Genomic DNA, 26,463 nt, shown 5'->3' on the forward strand with positions numbered 1-26,463 from the left:
AGTGACTCTCGTGTGCGTATAAAGCCCGCCTCGTCCTGCTTCACTGTACTAACGGATCTCGTTTATTAAGTACTCAACAGCACCCACTGTAGGCCATGTCTAGCAGCTAAGCGGCTTTCCACTGAGAGCCACAAGTGTTACTGGTATCTTCTTGGCACTGGCTGATCTGACTTGGTAAAGCAGGGCCCAGTGTGTCTGGTTTAGACAGGCGCCGTCTCTATCTCCCACCGACAGACACACCTTCCTCATCATTTTGGCACGGGGTGTTCCTCCTTTCCATTCTCTTGCACAATAGCTGAGTAAGTCAACTTCCGCCTCCACACTGAGGTTCTCTAGGCAAAGTGAACAAAGACAGGCAGTTAATTTTCTATCCCCCTTTCTTTACCCTTCCCTGCACTTCCCCCACACCTCCCCAAAGACACAGAATGACTTACTTTTGAATTTTCCCTGCAGATAGCCACTCCACCTGAAAGATGAAAGGAACATCAACGCTCTGCTCTGAGCGGCGAGGGTGATTCTGGAATGCAAGGGTGACGCAGTGCCCTACCGTTTCAGCCAGTGCCTTACATACGAGTGCAGCCTTCGGAAGAAGCAGAGGGCGACCTTCAGAAAGGAGACCAGCAACACCACAGCGCCCTGTGCCACTCTCCAGACGGTGTCCATGGCTTGACTTGGAACTAGTGTCCAGGAGTGAGCTTGGTCGCTTCCTACAAAACAAACAAAAGCCTTATCACAATGATACATCTGCTTTCAGGAACATATGGATTATTCTTCTCCAAATAGTCCATCATTGATTTACATGCATATTTTTGAAGTCTTCAAAAATTCAATCCAAAGCCGGGCATGGTGGCGCATGCTTTTGATTCCAGCACTGGGGAGGCAGAGGTAGGAGGATCGCCATGAGTTTGAGGCCAGCCTAAGAATACATAGTGAAATCCAGGTCAGCCTGAGCTAGAGTGAGACTCACCTCTGGGGAAAAAAAATTAATCCAAAATTTAAAGAACATCTATATTCTCCCCAAATCAGCATTACATATTAAGAATACCTTTGCTCTACAAAATTAAGGAAGAGTAATGTACATGGGCTTCAGAATCCTGAACTCAATCCTGCTTCACGGCTGGGGGGTGTGGCTCAGGGTTAGGATGTTTGTCTGCAAAGCCAAAGGACCCAGGTTTGACTCCACAGGACCCACGTAAACCAGATGAACAAGGGGGTGCGCATGTCTGGAGCCCATTTGCAGTGTCTGGAGACCCTGGTGTGCCCATTCTCTCTCTCTCTGCCGGTCTCTATATCTCTATCTCAAGTAAATAAATAAAAACTATATATGTATACATATATATTTTTTGAACTCCTGCTTAAATGACACCTGTATCGCTCTGTCAACCTAACAGCCCTTCTCCTGAATTCTATGGGCTGGAAAATAAAGGTGAAAATACAAACCCTGATGGGGAAGGGCAAAATGAAAATTTCAAGCACAAGCACATCGTTGACCCTTGTAGAATGTGTGCAGGGTCCATGAACAGTTCACACACTTGATTCAGCTCAGGCGCACTGTGGGCAGTGAGAACCCAGCTGGCCTCTGGTGGTCTGTTTCTGCCTGTTGCTCTTTTGCACTATAGGCCACAATACATGTCATCGTGTGACTCACACAGAACAAGCCATTCAAACCAGCAGAACAGAGGCGTCACTTCCATAAAGTCACGGACGGGCATGCTGCTTAGGACTTCCACGTGATCCCTGATCCACAGAGATAAAGCTAATGGGCCAAGGGAGCTCAAAGGTGGACTTGCGGTAATTTGCTGTGTCCAGTCGGTTCCTAAGTGCATTGTGCTTCAGCCTGTAAAATGCTGAAGTATGAATGAGGAAGAAGATGTCTGAACAATGGCCAAACCTGCAGGACTTGTTGTGAAATAATTTCCTTCATGGCAGATAATTCAGCAAAATTCCAGCGATCAGCCACAGAAAAACCCTTGTTAACATGGGACCTATGATTTTTGCATTTTTGTCCATCTGGATATTTAATTTGCATTTACACATTTAATAAAGCACTTACCAATAAATAAATATATTACTACCAAATATAAAAATATATACTTTCTGGGCTAGAGAGATGGCTTAGCAGTTAAGTGCTTGCTTGTGAAGCCTAAAGATCCCGGTTCGAGGCTCGATTCCCCAGGACCCACGTTAGCCAGATGTACAAGGGGCCAGATACCTCTAGAGTTCATTTGCAGTGGCTGGAGGCCCTGGCACACCCATTCTCTCTCTCTTTCTCTCTGCCTCTTTCCCTCTCTGTCTGTTGCTCTCAAATAAATAAATAAAAATAATAAAAATATATACATACTTTCTGTTACTTAAGTGACATTTAAAAAATAGCTTTTATTAGTTTAATTTATATTTATTTATGTGAGAGAGAGGGAGGTGGAGGGAGAAAAATAAATTACGGGTTTACCAGAGCTTCACATCACTGCGAACAAACTCCAGACACATGTACAACTTCGTGAATGTGGCTCTACATGGGAACTGGGGAGCCGAACCCAGGTGGCCAGGCTTTACAAGCACCCTAACTGCTGCACTCTCTCTCCAGCCCTAAAATGACATTTTAAAACGAATGTCTACCTATCTAGAGCAGTTAACTAACAGTCCAAACCATGTACAATGTATTTAAAAATATAAGGCTATCCTATATTTACAACCCAAAGCTTAGATTTTTATTAATTTAGGTGATTATCGGCTGAAAATTCAGACACATGCAAGTACTTTAATTCATATGAGAAAACTGTGTCTACTAGTAATATTTATTGTAGCTGTAATCCCTTCTTATGAAAATGGAACACCAGACATGGTGCAGCAGTCTTCCTCTCTAGATGAAAGTTACTCATGGCCTGGGGATCAGCCAGGAAAATGCTTGTCTTACAAGCACCATGACCTGGGATGTCCCTCTAGAACCCGTGTAAAAATGCCAGGTGTAGTGGGGCATTCGCATAATCTTAGTGCTGGGGGGAGGTCACAACAGGTGGGGCTACTGACTAACCAGTCTAGCCTAACTGGTGAGCTCCAAGCCAATGACACTATTTCAAAATACATAAATAAAGTGGCATCGTGACACCTGCCTGTAGTGCCAACGTCTGGGAGGTAGAGAAAGAAGGATGGAAACTTCACCCTTGGCTACATAGATAGTTCAAAGCCAGCCTGTGCTGGGATTAAAGGGGTGTGCTATCAAGCCAGGCACAGTGGCATACATCTTTAATCCCAGCACTTGGGAGGCAGAGGTAGGAGGATTGCTGTGAGTCCAAGTCCACCCTGAGACTCCATAGTGAATTCCAGGCCAGCCTGGGCTAGAGTGAGATCCTACCTTGAAAAACCAAAACATAAGAAAATAAAGGTGCGTGCTATCACGTCCAGCTCGAAGAGCCTTTTTATAGCATCTGCCATTATGCATCCAACAGTGCGGTTCATGTGAGGGGAGTGGAGGTCTGGCGGCCGCTGCAATAGGAACCAGCTGCATTCATCTAAAGCACCACTCAGGCCCTGGGGACAGTCATCTCCCCAGCACAAGGCCTCTCTCCTGCTGCCAGGCCACCAGAGGGGACCCTGTGCCCCTGTGCCCAGGATGTCTCCCCCTGCTCAGCCTCCCTTTCTCGCCCTCAAAATTAAACCCACCTAGGACCCAAGAAGGAAAATGGCATATCACCTCACCGGAACACAGCCCTGGAACCCGGGAACTCCCAGCCTCCCTCTCCCCGGTGTCCCCATATGCTAACAGGAATTGTTCCGGTGAGGGCTTTCGCTGCGATATCCATCTGTGCCTACCCCGTGCTCTGATCATGCTTTCCTCTCGTGCCCTCCGTCTCTCCACCACCACTCCTTCCCTTTCCCTAGCGGGCCATCCTTTCTCGACCATCTATTTTTTTTTTCTTAAGTAGGGTTCTCTCTAGCCTGAAACTCACTCTGTAGTCCCAGGCTGGCCTCAAATTCATGGCAGTTCTCCCACCTCTGCCTCCCAAGCGCACGTACACACTGGCTCCATTTCTTTTTTAATGTTTCCATATATGAGAGAAAACAGGCCATACTTTCTGCACCCAGCTAATTTCATTCAGCAAAGTGAACTCCAGATCCACCTAGACCCTTACAAATGACATGATTTCATGCTTTATGGCTCAATAATATTCTATTGTGTATGTTTTTTAATCACTCATCTGTTAGCAGACACCTAGGCTGATCCCATATCTTTTTTGTTTTGTTTTGTTTTGTTTGGGTTTTCGAGGTAGGGTCTCACTCTAGCCCAGGCTGATCTGGAATTCACTATGGAGTCTCAGGGTGGCCTTGAACTCACAGTGATCCTCCTACCTCTGCCTCCCAAGTGCTGGGATTAAAGGCATGCACTGCCACGCCCAGCTTGATCCCATATCTATAAAAGAGAAGTAATTTATTTATCTATTTGCAAGGAGAGAGAGAGACAAGAGAATGAGAATGGGCACACCAGGGCCTCCACCTGCTGTAAATAAACTCCAGGTGCATGCACCACTTTTTGTGTCTGGTTTTAGGCAGGTACTGAGGAATCGAATCCAGATACATAAGCTTTGCAGGCAAGTGCCCTAATCACTGAGCTCTCTGAAGCCCTGATCCCATACCTTATTGCCCACAATTTTTTATCAAGTAACTCAAGTCAAGAAGGCCAGGGAGTGTACTGTGGGGGTGCTGGTACCGGGCAATCTGGAGGGGGTGGGACTGAACTCTGCAAGGCTCATGCAGTCACATGAGAGCTGGCCAGGCCACGAAATCATGTGTAGGGTCTGTACAAGCTGTCCTCTGAGAATGTCACCGGAAGCAGGGCTTCTGAGTCAAAGGGGGGGCATGGTTCCTATGAGCACCTTTGCCTCCGTGCACCTCAATCTCTAACCTGGGAATGAAGTCTTTAGCAGAGCCAGGTACATACACGGCATGTGCTCAGTGTGGCTCCTCTCGTGAGCCTCGCCGCGCCACAGGCAGCGCTCCACTAGAGAGCTTGAAGGACACGTCACGTAGTGCTCGGCACAGTGTCTCTCAAAGGGCCCGATGAGCACAAGTTATTTATTGTGATGGTTCTAATCACTTTATTTTGCAGCGATAAGAATGCTAGGGAGAAAGGATTAGGTCTCACCTAACAGGACCTGGCAGTAAGTGACAGAGCTAGGATTCAAAGACAGGCTCAGGGACCACAGAGCTGACGGCTCACTGCCTGCCTGACTTCCTGGCTGGATCACCTATGAACCATGGAGCAGGATGAGTCAAATCAGCTTGGCTAACACCAAGTAGTTTGTGTATTTATTTGTATGCAGAGAGAGACAAAGATAGCTAGCTAGATAGCTAGATAGTTAGATGAAGTATAGCTAGATGATCAGATAGATAGATAGATAGATAGATAGATAGATAGATAGATAGATAGATATAGATAGATAGATAGATAGATAATGGGTGCCCCAGGACCTCCAGCCACTACAAACTAACTCCAGATATATGCACTATTCTGTGCATCTGGCTTTATGTGGATAACTGGGAATTGAACCCAGGATGTTAGGCTTTGCAGGCAAGTACTTATCCACTGAGCCATCTCTCCAGCCCTGATGGCTTAGCAGTTAAGGCACTTGCCTGAGAAGCCTAAGAACTCATGTTCAAATCTCCAGGTCCTACGTAGCCAGATGCAGTGATGCAAGCATGAAGTGTCACATGTGCCCCACAAGGGGGGGCACACACATCTGGAGTTTGTTCATAGTGGCTGAAAGCTCTGGTGCACCCATTTTCTCTCTTCCTCTCAAAATAAATTTTTTTTTTAAAAAAAAAACTTTCCTTCCTATTAGAACTAATAATAGGATTTCAACTCTGAAGACACAAATCACATAATGAGCCACCTTGCAAAAACAGTATCATGATAACAATTTTGGCCACTTGAGTCCAATCTCACTTCTCCCAGTACAACTGGGAGAAGGTAGCATCTTGGACATGGGACATTTCAGAAGGTTCCCACTTCCTGCCAACTGAGAATCCTACAGTTGCCACACACCTTTGTCCCGGGCCCAGAAAAAGGGGTTATCTGCCGAAGGGGGCTCTGATGGGCGGTGAGCGGGATTTGATGAAGCAGAAAGAGAGGGACGCAGCCAGCCCACACCCTGTGAGAGCGAAGGGAGGGACAGATCTGACAGAGGACTCGAGGAAGCGTGGGACGCAAGAGGAGGCTGAAAGATGCCTGCTGCCTTTGATTCGATCTCACACGTGTCAAGACAGACAGACAGACAGACAGACACACACACACACACACACACACACACACACACACACACACGGTAATTTTCATTTTCTTGCACTGAACCACTTGGGTGGTGGCTGAAGTGATTCTATAGATATGGTAAAATGCATTACTGTTTTACCGTAAAACTCATTTACTCTGTGCCCTCCCCCCCCACCCGGCGCCGAGACCCTGACCCGCACGCTCGTACCTGGGAGGTCTTCGAGGAATGACACCAAATGTGCGTGTCTGACACTACAACGGGACCTGTGTCAGGCAAGGCCACCGACGGCAACTACCAGAAGGCACTGTTTTGTGGCAACACTTTTAGGTTATTTTTTCCATTCTCTATAACATATCAAAGCTGAAGTAATTCAAACACTAAAACAGGAAACTGAAAAGGGGGAAAGAGCCATCAAACTCTGAAAACAGAACTAAGTGACGCTGCAGAGCCGGAAGCCAAGCGATGATGCTGATAGCGTTATCTCACTGGCCTTGTCCTTGGGCAGCTGGGGCCTGGACGCCACAGCCTCTCAGGAGAACTCAGCAGCGTCTGGCTCACCCCAAAACTGCCGGCGCTGTTGCAGAAAAGTCACAGCCCCTGACTTCCCCAGGGCCATCACACAGCTTTCAGATCTGACTTTTTACTCCCCGATCTTCTGTTTAAAACCAGTCTCATTCACGGCACAGTCCAGGACCGTGGTGCTTTCTCACTACATACGCCAGCACTTTACCTCATCCAGCTCAGACTCTCCACACAGAGGTACTGTGACGAGGCACTGAGTGAGCCCACAGAGGAGACACCAAACCTGAGCTACGGAAGGGAAAAAGGAGGCTGGAGAGATGGCGCAGTGGCTAAAGCACTTGCCTGCAAAGCCTATGGGTTCGATCCTCCAGCTCCCACATAAAGCCAGATGCACAAAGTGGCACATGTATCCGGAGTTCATTTGCAGTGGCTGGAGGCCCTGGTGTGCCCATTCTCTCTATCTGTCTCTTTTCTATCCCTCTCTGCTTACAAATAAATAAAAACATTTTTTAAAGAATGGAATTAAGCAGTGTAACTTAATGTTCAAGATAGCAGAGGGAGTGAAAAAGCAGGCATAGAATAAAATCCCGTGTAAGGAAATTTCAGTGTGGGCTGGGGAGAGCGCAGTCATCTCACCTTAAGAGCACAAGGACCTGAGTTTCATCCTTAGGAATGCTGGGTGTGCAGGGCATGGTGGGATGTTCAATGCCAGCACTCGGGAGGCCGAGGTGGGAGGATCGCCATGAGTTCAAGGCCACTCTGAGACTACACAGTGAATTCCAGGTCAGCCTGGACTAGAGCGAGACACTACCTTGGAAAAAGAATTCCAGGTGTGGTGACGTGTGCTATCATCTCGGCTCTAGGAAGGCAGTGACAGGTTCGCTGGCCAGCTCGTCTAACCTGACTGGCCAGAGCCAGGCCAATGAGAGCCAGTCTGAAGATGACCCCCAAGTTGGTCCTCTGGTCACTGCACACACCTGCACATGCAAAACACACACATTTAAAAATCACAATGCATTTGACATTATATTTTTTATTATTTGTTTATTTATTTATTTGAGAGTGACAGAGAAAGAGGCAGAAAGAAAGACAGAGAGACAGGCAAGGGGAATGGGAGCTCCAGGGCCTCCAGCCACTGCAAACAAACTTGAGATGTATGCACCACCTTGTGCATCTGGCTTATGTGGGTCCTGGGGAATCAAGCCTTGAACTGGGGTCCTTAGGCTTCACAGGCAACCGCTTAACCACTAAGCCATCTCCCCAACCCCTACAATAAATTTTAAAACATCTAAGTGTGCTTAAAACATACACCGAACTCCGTAATCAGCAGATCTCAGTAGATATTTCTAGGTGCTCTACGGCCATATTTTAGTTAGAAGACTGCACTCTTAATTACTCACTGAAATGGTGAGATCAAGAGACTTCATACTTTCTATTACAGGCATTAATTCTGCTCAATTAAGAAAGGCCAGTCCAGATATCCAGACACAGAGGCTCCCAAGACCTCATCACTGAAGTAGACCTAAGATGAACCCACCATGGCTCAGGGAAATTTGCAGAAGTGGGGGTGGAAGGAATGTCAGAGCTACATGTTGGGTCATTATGCACAGAGACACTGCCTCTTCCCCATAAGTGATGGCTGACCACAATGCACAACCCACATTCCCCAACTAAGAGGGTCCCTGAGGAGGGGGAAGGACAGGGAAGAGGCTAACGATAGTATCAACATGACTATATACACACTGTGTACATAACTAATAAAAAATTAATTAAATTTTAAAAAGGCCAGTCTTTCCACTTAGTAAAGTATTAAAACCCACAACTACAAGATCATTATCACCATAGGACAGAACCACCAAGGGGAAGGGTTTTATCTTGAAAATCGTGACCAGTAAAACATTCAACTGTAGCCTGTCACGCAACTGCCTTAAGTTGTGAGGAGGATCCTTTCGCTCCAGAACATCTCACCCAGGGCCCCTGCTAACCCGAAAGTACCCATGATAAATCGCAGACACTCGCTTTGACAGCAACTTAAACCAGGGCTATATAGGCAAGTGTTAGCCGAGTATTAATGGCACCCTGTCATTTTAAAGCTAAGTTTAGTTTTTAACTCTTTGTGTAGGGGCCAGTGGTGAGAAACCACCTAGTGATGAAAACACAAAATCTGTAGTCAAGACAAGCTGCATCGAAAAGCAGATAGTCAGCCCACAGAAGCCACGGAATTCCAGGACCACTTTACCCAGGCGTGGAGCGCAGCCCAGGAGAGAGAACCGATTCTGCAGAACGAACAAAAGGACTCTTGATTCATGCTGCCATCTCCTAGCCTCAGGACCCGACCCCGATGGCTAACGTGTGATGATAAAATGGGGCTGGAACAAAATTAAACGAAACGGCACTATCCCAACCTAACCTATTCAGCCAAGAGCGTGCTGCGCCCTCCACTGTCCAGCAGCCAGCCAGTGCTGGGACACGAAGACCCGTCAGCACGCTCTCCCTTTTCAGATGACTTCTGCTCATGCAGCACAGTCTATCTTCACCCCGTGAACAGGCATGGACTCAGCGGGCCCTGCGTTGTGGGCACGGAGCACCAGGGAACTCCCCAGGGGAAAGGAATGCAGCTGGACGAGCAGCCCGGCACGAAACTCTGACCTGCACCAGGCGGGGGAAGCTTTCCCTGGGCCGGGGTCGAGGGTGGAGGGGCCGCCAAAGGAAAGTAGGGCGGGCTGGAGCAGCGGCCCGGGCTCAGTCACACCCACCGTGGGCACCCCAACACGCTGAGGTAGAGAGCGCAGAAGTCCGGGGATGAGGGGTGCAGGGTTTATAACCAAGAGGCTGACACGCCTGTGGGTTGGTGAGAATACTCCGGGGTATGAAGAACACATCTGCTTCGCCTTTCACGGACGACTTGCCCATCTTTCACAGAATGGGCACCTCACTGGCCACAACTGGGCTGGAATTGGTCTTCTTCAAGGCCTCAACAGAACCGGCCCCCGGGGCAGAACCCAGCCGGTACTGTACTTTCAAGCCCTCTGGCCACATTGCTGGCCTTCTCCAAGTACTTGAGATTGTTTCCCTGGCTAGCCTGCAAACCAATTTTAAAGATGGATTTATTTTTATTTTTTGTTTTTTCGAGGTAGTGTCTCACTGTAGTCCAGGCTGACTTGGCAGTCACTATGTAGTCTCAGGGCGGCCTTGAACTCATGGCGATCCTCCTACCTCTGTTTCCCAAGTGCTGGAATTAAAGGCGTGCACCATCACGCCCGGCTTAAAGCTTAAGTTTTTGACTTTTTTTTTTTCAGTTTGTAAAGAAAAGACGTCATCATAACTTAGGAGATTTGAGGAAGACTGGGATGGCACTTGCCTAGTATACATGAGGCTCCAGGTTCAACCTCCAATACTGAAAAAAAAAAAAAAAAAAAAAAAAAAGACGCCAGGGACAAAGGACACCTCAGTGGCCTTGTATCTCCAGCAGAGCTGACAATCGATGTCCCTGTGGCTGATCCAAGAGAAAGGCTCTGGCATGGGCTCTGTCTGGTGAGGTCCCTGAGAGGGGAAGAGGGCGGAGATGAGGAAGACAGGCCAGAGGGAGGATGCTGAACCTTTGTCCACGGTGGACCCGGGCATCCAGCAAGCTGTCCCACCACGCGTCCTTTCCGAGGTGAACAAGCTGAGGCCCAGAGAAGACTGAACCCGAGCCTCATGTGCAACATTACTGTGCTCCCCTCAGCCAGTCTCCCCTAGGAATGAAGAGGATCAGAACAGGCTGTGAAGTCCTGCGGTTCCCATAATGTCCACTGCTTCTTCCCTTGTGGACAGACGTGGTGTTTACTCAACCCGTCCCCACACGCCATGCTTTGGGGTTTGGTGGTCTGAGTGTGACCTGTCCCCGTAGCCTCGTGTACTGCGGAGCCTTTGGGAGACGGAGACTTGCTGGAGGTGGGGTGTTGCTGAGGGTGGACCCGGGGTTCACGAGGCCAGGCGACCACGTGTTCAGAGCTGGCTCAGTCACTTTTTCCTGCCGCCGTGATGCCCGGGCTGCCGCTCCGCCGTGCTTTCCCGCCAGGGTGAAACTGCGACCTGAAAGGCAGAAAAGCCTTTCCTCCCACGCTGCCTCTGGTCTGGCATTTTGTCACTGCAAAGACATCGGAGCTCTACTGGGTCTTCTCACTGTCCTGTTCTCTTGTCTGGTCGACTCCATCCTCACAGTGAAGGCCTGGGTGGGAAACGACGTCAGCTAAGCCCTGGTAATGGGGAAGCAACCCAGACAACATACTCTGGGGCAGAGTTCCAATAAAATTTCATTTATGGACACTGCAGTTTGAATTGTGTTTATTCTCATGTCAAGAAACAGTATTCTTCACTGGATTTTTCTCTCAACTATTTAATAACAAAAATCATTAGTAGGTCAAGCAAACACAGCAAAACCCACGAGACCATAGTCTTCAGTGCCCATGCTGAGAAGGAAAAGCCCTCTGGCCCTGTGCCGGGTGGGGGGGGGGCTCGGGCACTGCCCTCCACCGCAGAGACGAGGCGCAAGGTCACCTGGGGCTTCTCCCCCCACCCTTGGGAAAGGAGGAGGTGATGTCACTGGGCCCGTCCTACCCTCTCAGGCCTGGGCTGCCTCACAGAGGGGTCAGGGAGGGCTGACTTTTGGAAGTAAGTCCACCCTAGGACGGCGAGCAAGCCCGTCCATCCACACTACGGCCCGAGCTCCGCTGTCATTGTCGCACTGTGACGGCCACACGTTGTCAGCAGATGGGAAGGGCTGTCAGGATCACGTGTGCGGGTCCCGTGCCTTTAGGCCCAGGCAGCCCTGACATGTACCCACACAACTGACGGCTACATTCTAGTGCAGCCATTCAAGAACGTGGGGCTGGAGGCCCACTCGAGACAAGACACGCTTGCCTTCTGCCCTGGCGGTAACCATCCAGGTCATCAGAATCCTCTGGGGGCTGTTGCTAAGGGTAACTAATCCTTCTAATTGGTTTCCCTTCCCCACCTCCACTTTCCACTCTGTAGCTCCTGTGGGTTGGCACTTTTTCCTAACATCCGATGGATGTGTCATCTCCTACTTTAAAATCTTTCCATGGTTTTTATTGGGAGGAAACACCCCCATCCTGGCAGTCAGAGAAGAAGCCAGAAAGGCCCCTGGACAAGGTGTGGAAAAGGTGAGGCAGGACCTTTCCAGCTAGACGCCTCCAGGGACGCGGGCCCTTTAGTAGCCAGGAATAGCCAGGGCAATAGCCAAACCTCACCCCAGAATCCAGGGACGCAGGCCCTTTAGTAGCCAGGAATATCCAGGGCAATAGCCAAACCTCACCCCAGAATCCCCTACAGCATCCCGGAACCAACAGAGAAGTCAAGATCTGCCCTGACTGGGGTTCAATGTGATCCAGTTGACAGGCCACAGGCGGAAGGTTCTGGGGCGCCACTCCATGACCTCTCCTTCCTCTCTAGGACCTGTCTTTACAGGCCTGAGGCTCTGCTCCTGCACACTTCAAAAGCAAATTAACCAAGGGGCACTGCACCCAGCCTGAGGAGCCGCAGCCCTGGTAACACCCCATGACTTCCTAGAAACTGACGTCTCCCTCCTCAGATCCCTCTGAATCCAAGCCTGTGTGCTAGAAGGATCCCGGGGATCCATGGCACGCTGATGTCTCAGGGACACTGTCCTGGGACACAGACTCTTGGGGTCTTCTGATTGGTTGGACTGGGTCCAGCCGTCTTCACCTGAAGTCCCCAGGTGATTTCAATGGGTGCCAGGCTTGGGGAAAATGCTGGAACACCAGGGCTGTGCCCAGGCCTGGCTGTTTCTGCCATTTCCAATATATCATCAGACGCCAATAACAACAAAGTTCACATGGAGAGAAATGAAGCAAACGCCACCTCAGGGATCAAGTGCTCCCACCACAAGCAAGGGATGTAGTCCTGTGTCCCTTCCCGTTGGTCAAGCAAAGGGGCTCAACTTACTGTCAACTGAAAATGGTAGGGAGCTATTTCTAACCAAAAACTAACTTTTGGAAACAATAACTAAAGGATCATGACCATTCACGAGGTATCCGGTCAGGACTGATATCCACTGGGATGGTTTGCCTGGGACTCTCCCAGCTTTAGCTCTCAGAATCCCACATCCCAGGACACGCCTCATGCGCAGGTAAGCCAGGAGGGTTGGCCATCTAGGGCTCCATTCAGTCTGTCCCCGGCCTCTCCCCCTACAGGGCCATCTCGTCCTGTGCAGAGTCGGCACTGTCCTTTGCCAGCACTTGATCCAGTGTCAGTTGCGTGTGTGTCGGATGGGCTGTCTCCCTCCCTCCACAGTACGTGTCCTCAGGCGTGCACTGTGGTGGTGTGGCCGGTAGAGATGACCATTAGTAAACACTTGCTGAATGAATGAATTTGTGCCGCCAGGGTCTGAGCCCTGTGACTTCATGGCACAGGCTCTAGCTGGCCCTAGCCTGCTCTGCCTTCAGAGATGGGACCTCCAACCACAGCTGGGCACGTGGAAAGTGCACCCACCTTCCCTGTGTGCTGCTGTAGCTCTGTGGAGTGGACCCCAGCCACAGAGCAGAATGGGGAGCGGGTACAGTTAGGGTGATGGGACTCCTGAAAGTAAACAATGCAAGAAAGTCCACACTTGCTGGGACTCAACAAGGATCTGACTTCCTATCGCTTGCCTAGTTCCCTAGACCTGTTCTTTTCACAAACAAGCAGGACCCCTCCTGGGAGGGAGGTCTTTCCTAGGATGTAAATGTTGTGGCTGGTCAAGTTCAGCCTCTTCCTGGGAGAGCCCTGGCCCTAACCAACCCACCACCCCTCTGGTTCACCTGAGCTGGAAGGCAGCCCACCACCATCCGGTTCTAAATACCTTTGCAGGGGAGGCCACGTACTTGGAGCTGCCTGACCACTTGGGGACGTCCAGCTGTGGGGGAGCTTTTCCCTTGACTGGGCTGGCTTGGCCCAGGCCCAGGCCCAGCCCGGTTGAGCCTAGGGGAGCCCCCCAGCCCTTACTCTCCACATGGGCTCTTTACCCCCTCCAGCTCCCCACATGGCAGGAGCTCCTTGAACTTTCTTATCTCTCTTTTCTCTCCATACTTTTTTTCTCAGGCCATCCATGTGGGATCTCTAGCCACGCTGGGTACTTTACCTTGGCTCTGTATTTCCCTCAATAAATATGATAATTTAATAATTATCTTTCTCAGTCTTTTTTATTCAGTGTTTGATTAAAATTAGAAACAAGCCTAGATACCCCCTAATACCCTGTTACAGAATGAGGACCTTTCAAAAGGAGTCATTAGCCAGGCGTTGGTGGCAAACACTTGAAATTCTGGCAATCATCCCAGCACACTGGAGGCTGAATGAGGCAGGAGGATGGGGAGTTCAAGGCCATCCTCAGATACATAGGGAAGACAAGAATAGCCTGGTCTACATGAGACCGTGTCAAAACCAGTGCATGCAGGACACACGGATTCATTAAGAGGGGTGGATTCGGGTTGGAGAGATGGCTTAGCAGTTAAGGCACTTACTTGCCTGTGAATCCTAAGGACACAAGTTCGATTCCCCAGGACCCACATAAGCCAGATGCACAAGGTGGCTCACGCCTCTGGAGTTCGTTTGCAGTGGCTGGAGGCCCTGGCGCGCCCATTCTCTCTCTCTCTCTCTCTCTCTGCCTCTTTCTTCCTCTCCCTCTTCCCAATAAATAAAAAACATTTTTTTAAAGAGGGGTGGATCCCTCGCCCTTCTCCTTGGAAACTGGAAAGATGTGTGACGGCTGACAGCCCTGCAGCCATGCCCAGGGCAGAAACAAAGGGGAAAGGACTAGAGAGCGGGAAACAGGTTGGAAGAACAGGCCCTTGGGCCCCGACACTGGGAACCCACCCCAGCCCTGGGCAGCTCCACTGCGCGGCGACATGGGAAAACCAAACCACATTCGCCCAGGCCAGGCTGCGGTGTTGTAACTGGGCCTAACCCTTCCACCGCCTCGGCAGTCCTCGCAGCTCTCAGCGCGGGTGGCACAAGCAGCAGGCACAGGGGTGCCCCCCCATTACGCACACCCCAAAGATCCAAAGCAGGAAGTGGTAGTGTGAAGTGATAGGTCTCCTAGCGGGCTGGCTTCAAGGTAGTTGCAGGAGGTGGGAACTCAGGGAGTTGGTCTTGAGAGCCGAGTGCTCCGGCCCCTCCAGCTTCTGCCCCTGGGAGCAGGTGTCGGGAGGCCAGGCCATCACCCTCCACATCCCTCTCGTCCAGAGGCTGTTTCAGCATGCCTCTGAAATGCCGGAGGAACAGTAGTTGAGACAGCTTTGAAAAAACTAACTGATCTTCAACAGCTCAGAGCATAACTCAGAGCCAGCACCATAGCGAGGTGAGATGCCTTGGACCGGAACAGGCTCACATCCAATCTTGACAAATGCCAACAACACCACAGCCCTTGTTGGTTCAAGCTTGGACCTACAAATTTGTTAAACCAGTTAGCATTTGAAAGCACGTTCTTGGTAAGGGCTTTGTTCACATAGACTCACATGGAGGTGATGTCTTTAGAAAAGACAGAAAGCGAGGAGAGAGAGGACAGGAGGGAGGGAGGGAGGGAGGGAGGGAGGGAGGGAGGGAGGAGGAGAAGGGAGGGGAAAGGAAGGAGGGAGGTAGAGAGAGAAAGAGAACTGCACACCACACACTCTAGGCTCCAGACCTGGAATGAATGCACCAGGAAGGTGTGTGTGGGAGAGGACAGTGGAACACAAAGTGGGAAGGACCAGACAGGTGTAGACTTTTTGAGTCTTCCATTGCAACATCAGATAAGTACTCCAAACTGGGTTGATCAAATATTTAAACAAACAACATAGAGGAAGATATCATGGACAAAATTGATCAAACTCTTAGTTGAGTGAATTTTTTCCATCCATATTTAGAGGAATGGATCACATGCCCTGCCTCAGGAACGAGAGTCAAGGCTCGATCATGCGCGTTGTAAGTCTACGTACTGTGTTTTCCTATCAAAGTGAGCAGCCAAACTACCCCTCAGCTACCAACTGACCTTCCAGTTCATTTTGCACATATCAAGTACCATGACAGGAAGCTGGTCTCTTGGCTAACACAGAGGCCCCTTGCGCTTCACGTGGCGATGTGGTGAAGACGGTGCAGAGCTGGCACTGGCTGCCCACCTGCCCCCTTCCCCGTTCCCACCAGCTAGTCTTCCCACTGTAATGCACTGCACCCGTCCAAGCAGCTGATTCAAAAACACTGCACTCCTGTAACTGTACGTAGCCCGTGGGCAAGCTGAGGGCTCCTCGTCACAGATCAAAAATACGCCCACAATGTTCCAGACGTCATTCTAAAACTGAAAGATAGATTCTCTCTTTACAGGCAAGAAAGGACTGAATTCATTTCTCCTAAACAGGCAAACCAAATGCTATGGGAGGCACTCTAGGGCTGGTTTGAGGATACAGATTATTCCAGAAGCTTCTACCTCCAGCTCCACTGACACTCTCCATTACACACTGTTCTGGAACTGGTGTGTACCCAAGGCTGCCCCCAGCCCACAGAGAGCAGGGACCCAGTCCCCACGGTGACGGAGGCAGGAGATGTTAGCACACACCTCTCTTTTCCAGTCAACCCTTGACTTCTTTCTTTCTTTCTTTTCTTTTTTTTTTTTTTTTTTTTTGGCTTTTTGAGGTACTGTCTTTAGCCCAGGCTGGCCTACAATTCACTATATAGTCTCAGGGTGACCTGAAACTCACAGCAATCCCCCTGCCTCTGCCTCCCAATTGCAAGAATTAAAGGCATGTGCAACCAGGTCTGGCTAACACATTGTAAATTTATTTGAGAGAGAGAGAATGGGCATGCCAGGGCCTCTAGCTATTGCAACTGGATTCCAGACACATGTGCCACCATGTGCATCTGGCTTATGTGGGTAGGGGGGAATCAAACCCAGGTCCTTGGGCTTCGCAGGCAAGCGCCTCATCCACTAAGCCATCTCTCCAGCCCCAGCGCGTGACTTTTAACGATGCTTCTCTGTGAATCAGAGGAGGCTTTCTTGAGAAGCTGACCTTGGCTGATAACCCTGAGCTAGAAGACCTACACATCTGCTGAAACCATGACCGGCGTGAGGAGAAAGCCAACGGGCGACTTTAAGTCACTATAAACAGATTCAACATCCTGGTCACATGGTTAAAGCAACAACAAAAGACTTATCAAGAAATTTGTAATTTAGAAATATATGCTTTTTTTGTTTTGTTTTGTTTTGACTATGTAGCCTGTCCCAAATGCTCAAACCATTCTTCAAAGAGGAAAGTACTTCCCTCCTGTCACAACTAGCATACGGTGACCCCTCTCCTTGAGCAGCGCCTGGAGAGCAGAGGCCTTGTTCCTGAATAACCCCGATTCTCAGCCGTCCACATGGAGGAGCGGTGTGCGCACCCGACGTCCATGACTCCCCACGCGTGGCCGGCCACTCCGTTGCTAACTCTTCCTGTGGGCCTGCTATGAACACAGGAGCGTTCAGCAGCTAAATTCGCCTGTGTGCCTGGAGGCTGTCCACAGGAACCGGCCCGAGTACCTAGGGGGAGCCCGAAACATCTGCTTCCTGAGCAAGGTCAGTCACCCATAAAGGCTTTTGGGATCAAAGAACTCTGGATATTGTGGAAGGCATCTTTTCATTGCCAGAAGAATCTATGTGCAAGGTGGGTACAAAACTCGGTTTCTTAAAGTGGGATCCAATCTAAAGCAACCTCATGATATAAGCAAAGACAGCTGGAGGGTGTGCAACAGACCGCCGGCAGCCAGAACCACTCCACACCTAGCAAGTGAGCTACGACACAAAAAGCACTGAAATATGAGCCCCCACCTCTATTTTTTTTTTTTTGGTTTTGCAAGGTAGGTCTCGGTTTAGTTCAGGCTGAACTGGAATTCACTGTGTAGTCTCCTGGTGGCCTCGAACTCACAGCGATCCTCCTCCCAAGTGCTGGGATTAAAGGCATGGTCCACCAAGCCCGGTTCACCACCTCTATTTTTTAACTTTTGGTTTAGCTTTAGAACCATTCCCTCAGTCAAAAATCTCACTTAGAACAGCAACACAAAACAAACCAGAAGGCTGGGGAGATGGCTTAGCAGTTAAGGCATCTGCCTGCGAATCCTAAGGACACAGGTTTGATTACCCAGGACCCACCTTAACCAGATGCACAAGGGGGAACACGCATCTGGAGTGTGTTTGCAGTGTCTAGAGAACCTGGCGTGCCCATTCTCTCTCTCCCTCTGTGTCTGTTTCTCAAATAAATAAATAAATAAAGCAGAAAACAGGACTGCTCTCAATGTAACTGAGGTGGGGGACCTGACTGATGGGTCCACCAGCCCACGCTGGGTCATCTGTCCCTCCACCTCAACCCTAGGGACCACCAAGGAGCTACACAGCTCTTCAGAACACAGATGAAAAACTGCACATTGACCTTAAAGAGAGGCATGGTTGTGGAGGCCCCACAGCAGGCCCTGACACCCCCCCCCCCAGAACAGGTACACACGGAAACAAGAGAGCGGGGTGATGTGTGCACACACATTCCCACGCCCGCCTCACACACACGGGTTCACCCCAGACCCGCAGAGGTGTGGGCTGGCAGGTGATGGCATCTTCTCCTGCCTTCTCTCTGACAGTGACTTTCCAGTAATGCACGTGTTTAGCCCATGGTTCTCAATGCTGAGACATTTTTAACAGGAAACCGTAAAAATGGTTACCCAAAACCCCCTTTTCTCTAGTTACCTACTCTGTGGGGTTTCTTTACTAGTTGACCCTGGGTTTCTTGTCAAGTGTCACTTGCTATCCTAAAGGCTAATCTTAAAGACAAAATTGTTAAGAGGTAGAGTTAAAAAGCCATCTTCCTCCTCTCAGGTTCAGCAACTGCTTTTACAAGCAGTGAGCCTCGCTTTGTTTCTGCCAGACAACCAGCCAAGACTCCCAACTACTCAGAGGTTAGGTTTTGGAGGAAAAAAAAAAAATTTCCATAACCCAATCTTTGAGTCACGTCTGCTGCCACACACGCAATGAGGACCCCGCGGGCTGCAGCGCAGGAAAAGCACCCCTCCCCTGGGCTCACAGCACGGACACACCTTGAACTCCGCGCAGGGAGAGGAAAAATTCTTGATTACCTGCGGCCTCCCCAACCAGCTTTCCCGCTGTGCCCTTACCTCTGCTCCGAACTCTCTCCCCCTGTACGGCAGGGCGAAGGCAGATCATAACTAAGTGTTCAGATAGAGACGCCCGCCGGAAATATTTGGCTAATTCTATGATAACCCGGGGGGTTAGAGTGCGGGGAGGGCCTCATGGACTAGCCCGTGAGACGCGCTCATCTTTGCAGGACCGAGTGTCCCTTACCGCGTTTACCCAGGCACTCTCAGGGGAGCGATCTCTAGACCCCCACGCCCCCCGGAACACTGCTGGTCCCATTACACCCGACCAGTCCTAGCACCGCCCCCCAGCTTCCACAAACACGCCCAGAGAGCGAGCACACGGGCTCCCCAGGTTCACGAGTGGCTGGCCCTCCTGACACGGGCTCGAAGGGAGCCCATCACGACCCAAGCGGCGGATGCTCGCCTTGGCCTCGGGACGCAGCTGACCTCCTGGGTCCTCAGAGCCACACAGGGGCCAGGGCCGCGGGCGCAGCCCACTGCCCTACTGTCTGTCCATCGATCCCCTTGGCGGTTGTGGCCTTTTTTTTCCCCCCTAATTTAAATTTTATTATTTATTTATTTGAAAGAGGGAGAGAAAGAGGCTGATAGGGAGCATGGGCGCGCCAGGGCTCCAGCCACTGCAAAGGAACTCCAGAGGCAGGCTCTCCCTCGTGCATCTGGCTAACGTGCGTCCTGGGGAATCGAACCTGAGACCTTGAGCTTTTCAGGCAAGCGCTTTAAACGCTAAGCCATCTCTCCAGCCCACTTTTTATTTTTCTCTAAGCCAGAGCTTTTCTCTGCGGTTTAGCAAGCCTGATTGCTGCGAAGGCGTGGGCCACATCCTCTGCACGGTAGGCGCAAAACCCAGCAACCTCCCTCCACGAGGACGCCGCCCGCGGGTCCCCGCGCCCCGGGCGGGCCCCACGGAGCCGTCCCGGGATGCCCCCCGAGAAGCCCCTACGGGACCCGGGCGCCCCGACCTCTCCCTCCTCCCTCGCCCCGCGGTCACCCCCACGCCCCACCCCGTCGCCCACCTGCGGCGGGGACGCGAGCCCGCGCCCGCCCGGGGCTCCTGGGCGCCGCCATGCGGGCCGCGCGCCGTCCACAGCCGCAGCCTCGGCCCGTGGCTCCGTCGGACGTGGGCCGCCTGCCCCGGGCGCCGGCTCGCTTCCCCGGGGCGCGGGCGGGGCGGGGCCGGGCACGCTGGCGGCCAATCAGAAGCTGGGGAAGGCGGGGTGGGCGGGGCCTCCCAGCAGAAGCTGGGGCGGGCCACCAATCAGAAGCTGGGCGGGGGTGGGGGCGGGGCCGTGCCTTCCGAGGCTAGGGGCTCCGCGGGCCGCGGGCCAGGGTGGTGGTGGTCGGCTCTCTGCACCCGCGCCAGCCCGGGGGCTTTCACGTGGACGGAGCCCACGCCCGCCCTGGTGCTGCGCGTGGAAAAGTGCATGCCCTGGGAAGCAAGCACACCTGGCAGGGGCACCGACCGGGCAGCGGGATGGACGCTTGAGTCCCTGCGCCCAGAGCCTGGTCCACCACGTGGAGCACGTTTCCCGACCTTTCCCCGTGTGGCTCAGTAGAACAGGCTTGTGATGACTTGAAAGTCACCGTTTAGGAGTGGGATAAGTGTATTCGTGATTTTTTTTTTTAAAAAAAGGTTTTTCTATAAAAATTGTTTATTAAAGGGGAGCCATGGAAGGCAGCTAACACTAAAAGTAAACGACTTGACATGAAAAAGACAAGAATCTTTGGCTCCCGATTTCCTAATTCGATCTCCCTCCCCCGCCTTTTTTAATGAAGAAAATGAAAATCCACGCAAACACTTCCTCTTTCTCCGGTGGTTACCAATTCCAGAAACAGGCTTGCGTGTGAACTTTTCTGGCAGCCTTTGAAAGAGAAGTTCCCTAACTAAAGAAAGATGTGCAGAACAGCCTGGAATTTTATGTGGCTTCAGTAGTTTTGGGGCAATGTATTCAAGCAATTGAATCAGGGCCCTCCTTCTTGCGTCTCAGAAGGGAACGGAAAAAAAAATCCGATGGCAAGTATTTAGTAACGATGGTGAAACTCTTATCAGCCCAACAGCCACTGACATAATGCCAGGCAATTAGGACTGCTATTAGCAGACTGCTGGCTGGGATACACCTCTTACCGGCTCACACATTTATTTACTCCTCTTCCTTGTCCATGTGGTTCGGACTGTTACCTGGAATTGGCAGGTCATGTCAAACAGGCCCATCAAGTGCTGGGGCAGAATCTAGACTCAAGTTTGACCTTCATCATCCAAGCATTCTGCAATTCAAGATTCGCAGGAGATAACAAAAATGTTCCCAAATCTGCTGTGTGTTTAGAAAGGGGAGGGGGGAGGAATCTCTCTTGTTTAAATCAGACATTTCACATGGAGTGGGGTAGCTTTCTACAGCCATAAACCATCACTTGTGTAAACAGAGGCATATTGCTCATGCAAAATTAATGGCTGAAAATTGCTGAGCCTAATTTAACTTAAACAAGGCTATCAACAATGACGAGTACAAATTGCCTGTTCTAGATATTGAAAATACCAGGTCTAATTTCTTGTGGTATCATAAAATTTACTTGAGTCCTTTAAACACACACACACACACACACACACACACACACACAATTAGCTAGTGTCCTTCTCCTCCCACTAGATAATAGTTATGAACACAACTGTTTGGCTTTGCCTAAAATTGTTTTAATTATTATTTATGATTTTATTTAAGATTACATGGTTGGCTCTAGTTTTCAGTGTTAGTTCAAAGACAGAGAGTCCTCTCCATGTGGCAATTAGAGACCTAAATCTTGCCTGTGCCCTGACCATATGATCTTCCATAAATTAATACTTTTTGCCTCAGTTTCCTCACCTGGGAAATGGGTGTTGGTATTAAATGCTTGAATATGTACAGACTGCTTTGAACAATACTTAGCATATAAACATCGTATAAATATAAATAAAATAATACATGCTGGATGTGGTGGCGCACGCCTTTAATCCCAGCACTTGGGAGGCAGAGGTAGGAGGATCGCTGTGGGATCAAGGCCACACTGAGACTACCTAGTGAATCTCAGGTGACCCTGAGCTAGAGTGAGACACTACCTGGAAAAAGCAAAATAAATAAATAAATAACACAAGCAGAGATTTCCAGTTGGCTCTGCAGTCTGCCCTTGTATGTATGAGTTATCATGTCTTAGCAATGAAGCTTTTTTTTTTTAAAAAAAAAAACATTTTATTTATTTATTTGAGACAGAGAGAGGGAGAGAGAAAGAGAGTGAGAAGGGGCACTCCAGGGCCTCCAGCCACTGCAAACAAACTCCAGACGCATATGCCACCATGTACATCTGTCTCACGTGGGACCTGGAGAATTGAACCTGGGTCCTTAGGCTTTGCAGGCACAGTCCTTAACTGCTAAGCCATCTCTCCAGCCCCAGCAAAGCCAGATGCACATGGTGGTGCAAGCATCTGGAGTTTGTTTGCAATGGCCAAAGGCCCTGGTGAGCCCATTCTCATTCTCTCTTTCTCTCCTTCTCTCTGTCTCTAATAAATTAATAAAATAAATCTTTTTTAAAAAACTGGTCTCTTTTCAGACAACGACCCTGTCCCAGATCCCCTAGCACCTAGCTCAGAACTCAAGTATTTGTCAGTGAAAGAAAGACTGCAGCAACTGCCCCGGCTGGATGTTTACACAAATCATAGTCACCAAACTATGGGCCCCAGAAGGGCTACAAAGACACTGTGTCTCCATCTGGGACTCGAGAGAGAATTAGTGGCCAGGGCAACTACCCACTAACACTGGTTAGGTGCATGGGTGGCTGTGTCCAAAAGTCAGAGAGAAGACCAGGGGAGAGGAAGGAGGCAGAACAAGAAGGGAAACGTGGCAAATAGTTCCCACCAGCTATGCAGTTGGAGTTGTTTCCATGAACATTTGAACTCTGAAAATGGAATGTGACTATCCAGGACCATTGCTAAACATGTTTTCCATTGCTAGGTCAAACCTGTCATTTTTTCTCAAGGGTCACTTAATCATATCTAGGCTAGCCTCCAGCTAGAACAACTTGACTAATTCTGAGAGCTGCGGAGCCCATTACACTTTGGGTGGTCGTTGCCATCTGTCTGCTTGTTAGAGTTGTTGACCAATAATAAGTGAGGCAGGCCCATTTAGGAACAAACTCGGATATTAATACCCCTTCAAAGTGGTCTCTCCTCTATTTTCAACTAAAACCAGTAGGATTCAAGCTAAGTATGCCTCAAGACATTCCTGTCCACCATTTTAACCTTTCAAATGCATACTTCTCAGTGGAGGGCGAGGACCTATATCTGAACATTGTCTTCTGACCCCCACATACACAGTGTGGCACATATGCGCCTGCACTTGCACACGTGAATACACACATATGTGCATCACACACACACCAAGACAAAACTGAAGGTCTATGGAGATGGCTCAGTGCTTGTCTGCAAATCCTCCAAGTCTGAATTAGGCTCCCCAGGACCCAAGTAAATCCAGATGCACAAAATGACACGTACACCTGGAGTTTGTCTGCAGCAGCAAGAGGCCCTGGCATATTCATTCTCTCCTTCTTGCTCTCTTTGAAAATAAATACAAATGTTTTTTAAAACCAAATGTGTTCCGTGACCTTAATCTAAACAAATATGCCTGTTATCTTTCTTGCTCAAATCCTGATCTTAAACTGAGCATGCTCATGGATGTGCCCACTCCTGAAGAGCTTTCCTACTCTGGTTTCTCTTCAAACTGTAGAAAGCTCTCGCCTTTTACTAAAGTGCTTTCCTGCATGAATGTGTATAAGCTTTTTAAATAAAATCCCCGCATTTCCTTTCCATACTTTCCCTGTTGCAGAATATTTGAAATCATGAAATCTTCATGCCCATTAAACACTACCTTCCCACGGCATTGCATTTTTTGGTGTTTATGAGTTCCGCTATTGTACAGTGTTTGTCCTTTTCTGATTGGCGTTGGCTTTATAGAACAACACTCAAGTTCATCCATGTGGCAGCCGTCTTAGAACTTCCTTCCCTCTTAAAGCTGAATGCTATTTCATTGTATGTGTTCATTGTAGGTATAGACCACATTTTGTTCCTTCATCTGTCCATCAGTGGACACCCTGGCTGTGGTGAAAATGTTGCTACAAACATGGGCAAATACCTGTTTGAACTGTTTCCATAATTCTGGTCAGATACTAATTGCTTAATTTTTTTTTGAGAAATCACTATAAAGTGGTTGAGTGGGAAATATCCCCACCAACAATGGATGAAGATTTGTACACATCCTCGCCTGCATTTATTTAACCTTTTCTTACTGCCGTGCTAGAGCCTCAGCGCAAGGCCCTGTGTGTGCTAGGCTCATGTCGTGCCGCTGAGGTTCACCTCCATCCCACATGCATGATTTTCTGGATTTTTTTCAACCTAACAAATGTGAAGTGGTTTTTTTTTTTTTTCACTTTTTTGTTTTGTTTTGTTGCTGGTTTTTAATTAAATTAATTAATTAAATTTGTTTGAGAGAGAGGCCAAGGGGCAGATAGAGAGTGAGAATGGGAACACCAGGGCCTCCAGCCACTGCAAACGAACTCCAGACGCGTGCACCACCTTGTGCATATGCCTTTATGTGGGTACTGGAACTTGGGTCCTTAGGCCTTGCAGGCAAGCTCCTCAACCACTGAGCCATCTCTCCAGCCCTGAAGTGATAGTCTATTATGGTTTGGATTTGCAGTGTTAAGCATTTGATGAGCAGCACTGAGTTTTTGTTTGTTTGTGAGAGCTATCAGAGTAGATCTCTTGGCCACTGATTGTCCTTGCAGAATGCTGTCATTGTTGGCATCCTTACACTTTTTTGCCCTTCCATTCTGCATTGTACCTGATTGCGTTTTTTATATATAAGAAGCCCCTGGATAGTTGCAAACACCTTTTTTTGCCAAAATTAGTGATGGTAAATGTGTGTCATAGAGACTAGTGTGTGGATGGAGGTCAGTTCGTAAACGTGGCAGTGACCAAGGCAGAGCTTAATTGAGTGCTCACGAGCCGCGGGCCTCCGCAGGTGGCGGCTCATGTCCTCTGACGGCTCATGTCCTCTGACGGCTTCCGTCTGAGACAGGCCCCATCGCTGTGCTGGATGCTGGAAAAGGTGGAGCACACAGGGTTGGTGCATCTCGCTCCAGGCATCCAGCTGGCAAATAGCCACCTGGGACTTGGTCTCGGCCTCCAAGACCACATGGAAAACCTTCCCCAGAAAGAAAGAAAATCGCTTCCGTCTCCAACCGCCATGCACGGTATTCTTCCCTGGGTGAGCAGAGGCGAGGAGAAGCCTGGCCCACTTGCTAGCCCAGGCCCGGGTAAGATGCTCTGCGTCCAGCATCACAGAGCCGAGGTCAGCAAATGTCGCAAATGGCGTGAGGCCAAGACCCAGCGGGACTAGGCGACAGGAGCCGAGCGGAAGCACGGCGGCATGAGATCCACGGAGGCGGAGAAGCCAGTAGTGAGGCTGAGGTATCTTGCAGGCACAGCAGCAAGATCAAAAGCCCTAAAGCTGCCCAGTGGGACTGACAGAAACTTTGACAAGCTCAGAATAGGCTTTGAATTGAAAATCAGTATGACCACTGGGCATGGTGACGCACTTGGGAGGCAGAGGTAGAGGTAGAGGTAGGAGGATCACCGTGAGTTCGAGGCCACCCTGAGACAACATAGTGAATTCCAGGTCAGCCTGGGCTTGAGAGCAAGACCCTACCTTGAAAAAAAAAAAAAAAAAAAAAAAGAGGGCTGGAGAGATGGCTTAGCAGTTAAGGCCTGTAAGGCCAAAGGATCCCAGATGCACAAGGAGGCGCATGCATCTGGAGTGGCTGGAGGCCTTGGTGTGCCTATTCCCCCCTGCCCCGGCCTCTTTCTCTCTCTCAAATAAATAAATAAAATATATTTTTAAAAAAGAAAGAAAAGAAAAAAATAGTACTAGTTGTTAATAATGACAGAATTGTAAAATGTGCGTATATGCTTTGGTAGTGTTGGGAATTGAACCCAGGGCCTCATGCATGCTAGTAAAATGTGTTTTAAATGTGCAAAATAACCGAGTCAAGTAAGTTATAAGACTGACCCGGCGTCAGCAAGCCCTGGCTGTTTTTTGTTTTTTTTTTTTAAATTTATTTTTTATTTATTTGAGAGCGACAGACACAGAGAGAAAGACAGGTAGAGGGAGAGAGAGAGAATGGGCGCCAGGGCTTCCAGCCTCTGCAAACGAACTCCAGACGCGTGCGCCCCCTTGTGCATCTGGCTAACGTGGGTCCTGGGGAGTCGAGCCTCGAACCGGGGTCCTTAGGCTTCACAGGCAAGCGCTTAACCGCTAAGCCATCTCTCCAGCCCGCCCTGGCTGTTTTTAAGCGCAGATGGTGCTACGAGGAAGAGCTTTGGAGCTGGTTGGTGGGAAAACTCAGCCTAAAGTCCAAAGGGGAACAGAAAGATGCGGAGGTGGGGTGTGGGGAATACTTCATGTTTTTGCAGAGGTCCAGACCA

The 26,463-nt window shown here is 49.7% G+C and overlaps 1 protein-coding gene across 1 annotated transcript in view; it reads right to left on the minus strand.

The window, feature by feature from the left end:
* Otulinl (OTU deubiquitinase with linear linkage specificity like) overlaps positions 1–25,227 on the minus strand; it is a 33,952-nt gene extending 8,725 nt beyond the window's left edge. The window contains exons 1-7 of the mRNA XM_045132164.1: positions 25,222–25,227; positions 24,982–25,078; positions 20,245–20,402; positions 19,973–20,159; positions 548–707; positions 435–466; positions 241–332 (exon numbers count right to left, since the gene is read on the minus strand). Of these exons, the coding sequence (XP_044988099.1) occupies positions 241–332; positions 435–466; positions 548–707; positions 19,973–20,159; positions 20,245–20,402; positions 24,982–25,078; positions 25,222–25,227 (732 nt within the window). The remainder of the gene's footprint in view (positions 1–240; positions 333–434; positions 467–547; positions 708–19,972; positions 20,160–20,244; positions 20,403–24,981; positions 25,079–25,221) is intronic.
* Positions 25,228–26,463: the final 1,236 nt, after the last annotated feature.

The sequence above is a fragment of the Jaculus jaculus genome, chromosome 13 (genome assembly GCF_020740685.1).
Source record: "Jaculus jaculus isolate mJacJac1 chromosome 13, mJacJac1.mat.Y.cur, whole genome shotgun sequence".
Classification (NCBI taxonomy): domain Eukaryota; kingdom Metazoa; phylum Chordata; class Mammalia; order Rodentia; family Dipodidae; genus Jaculus; species Jaculus jaculus.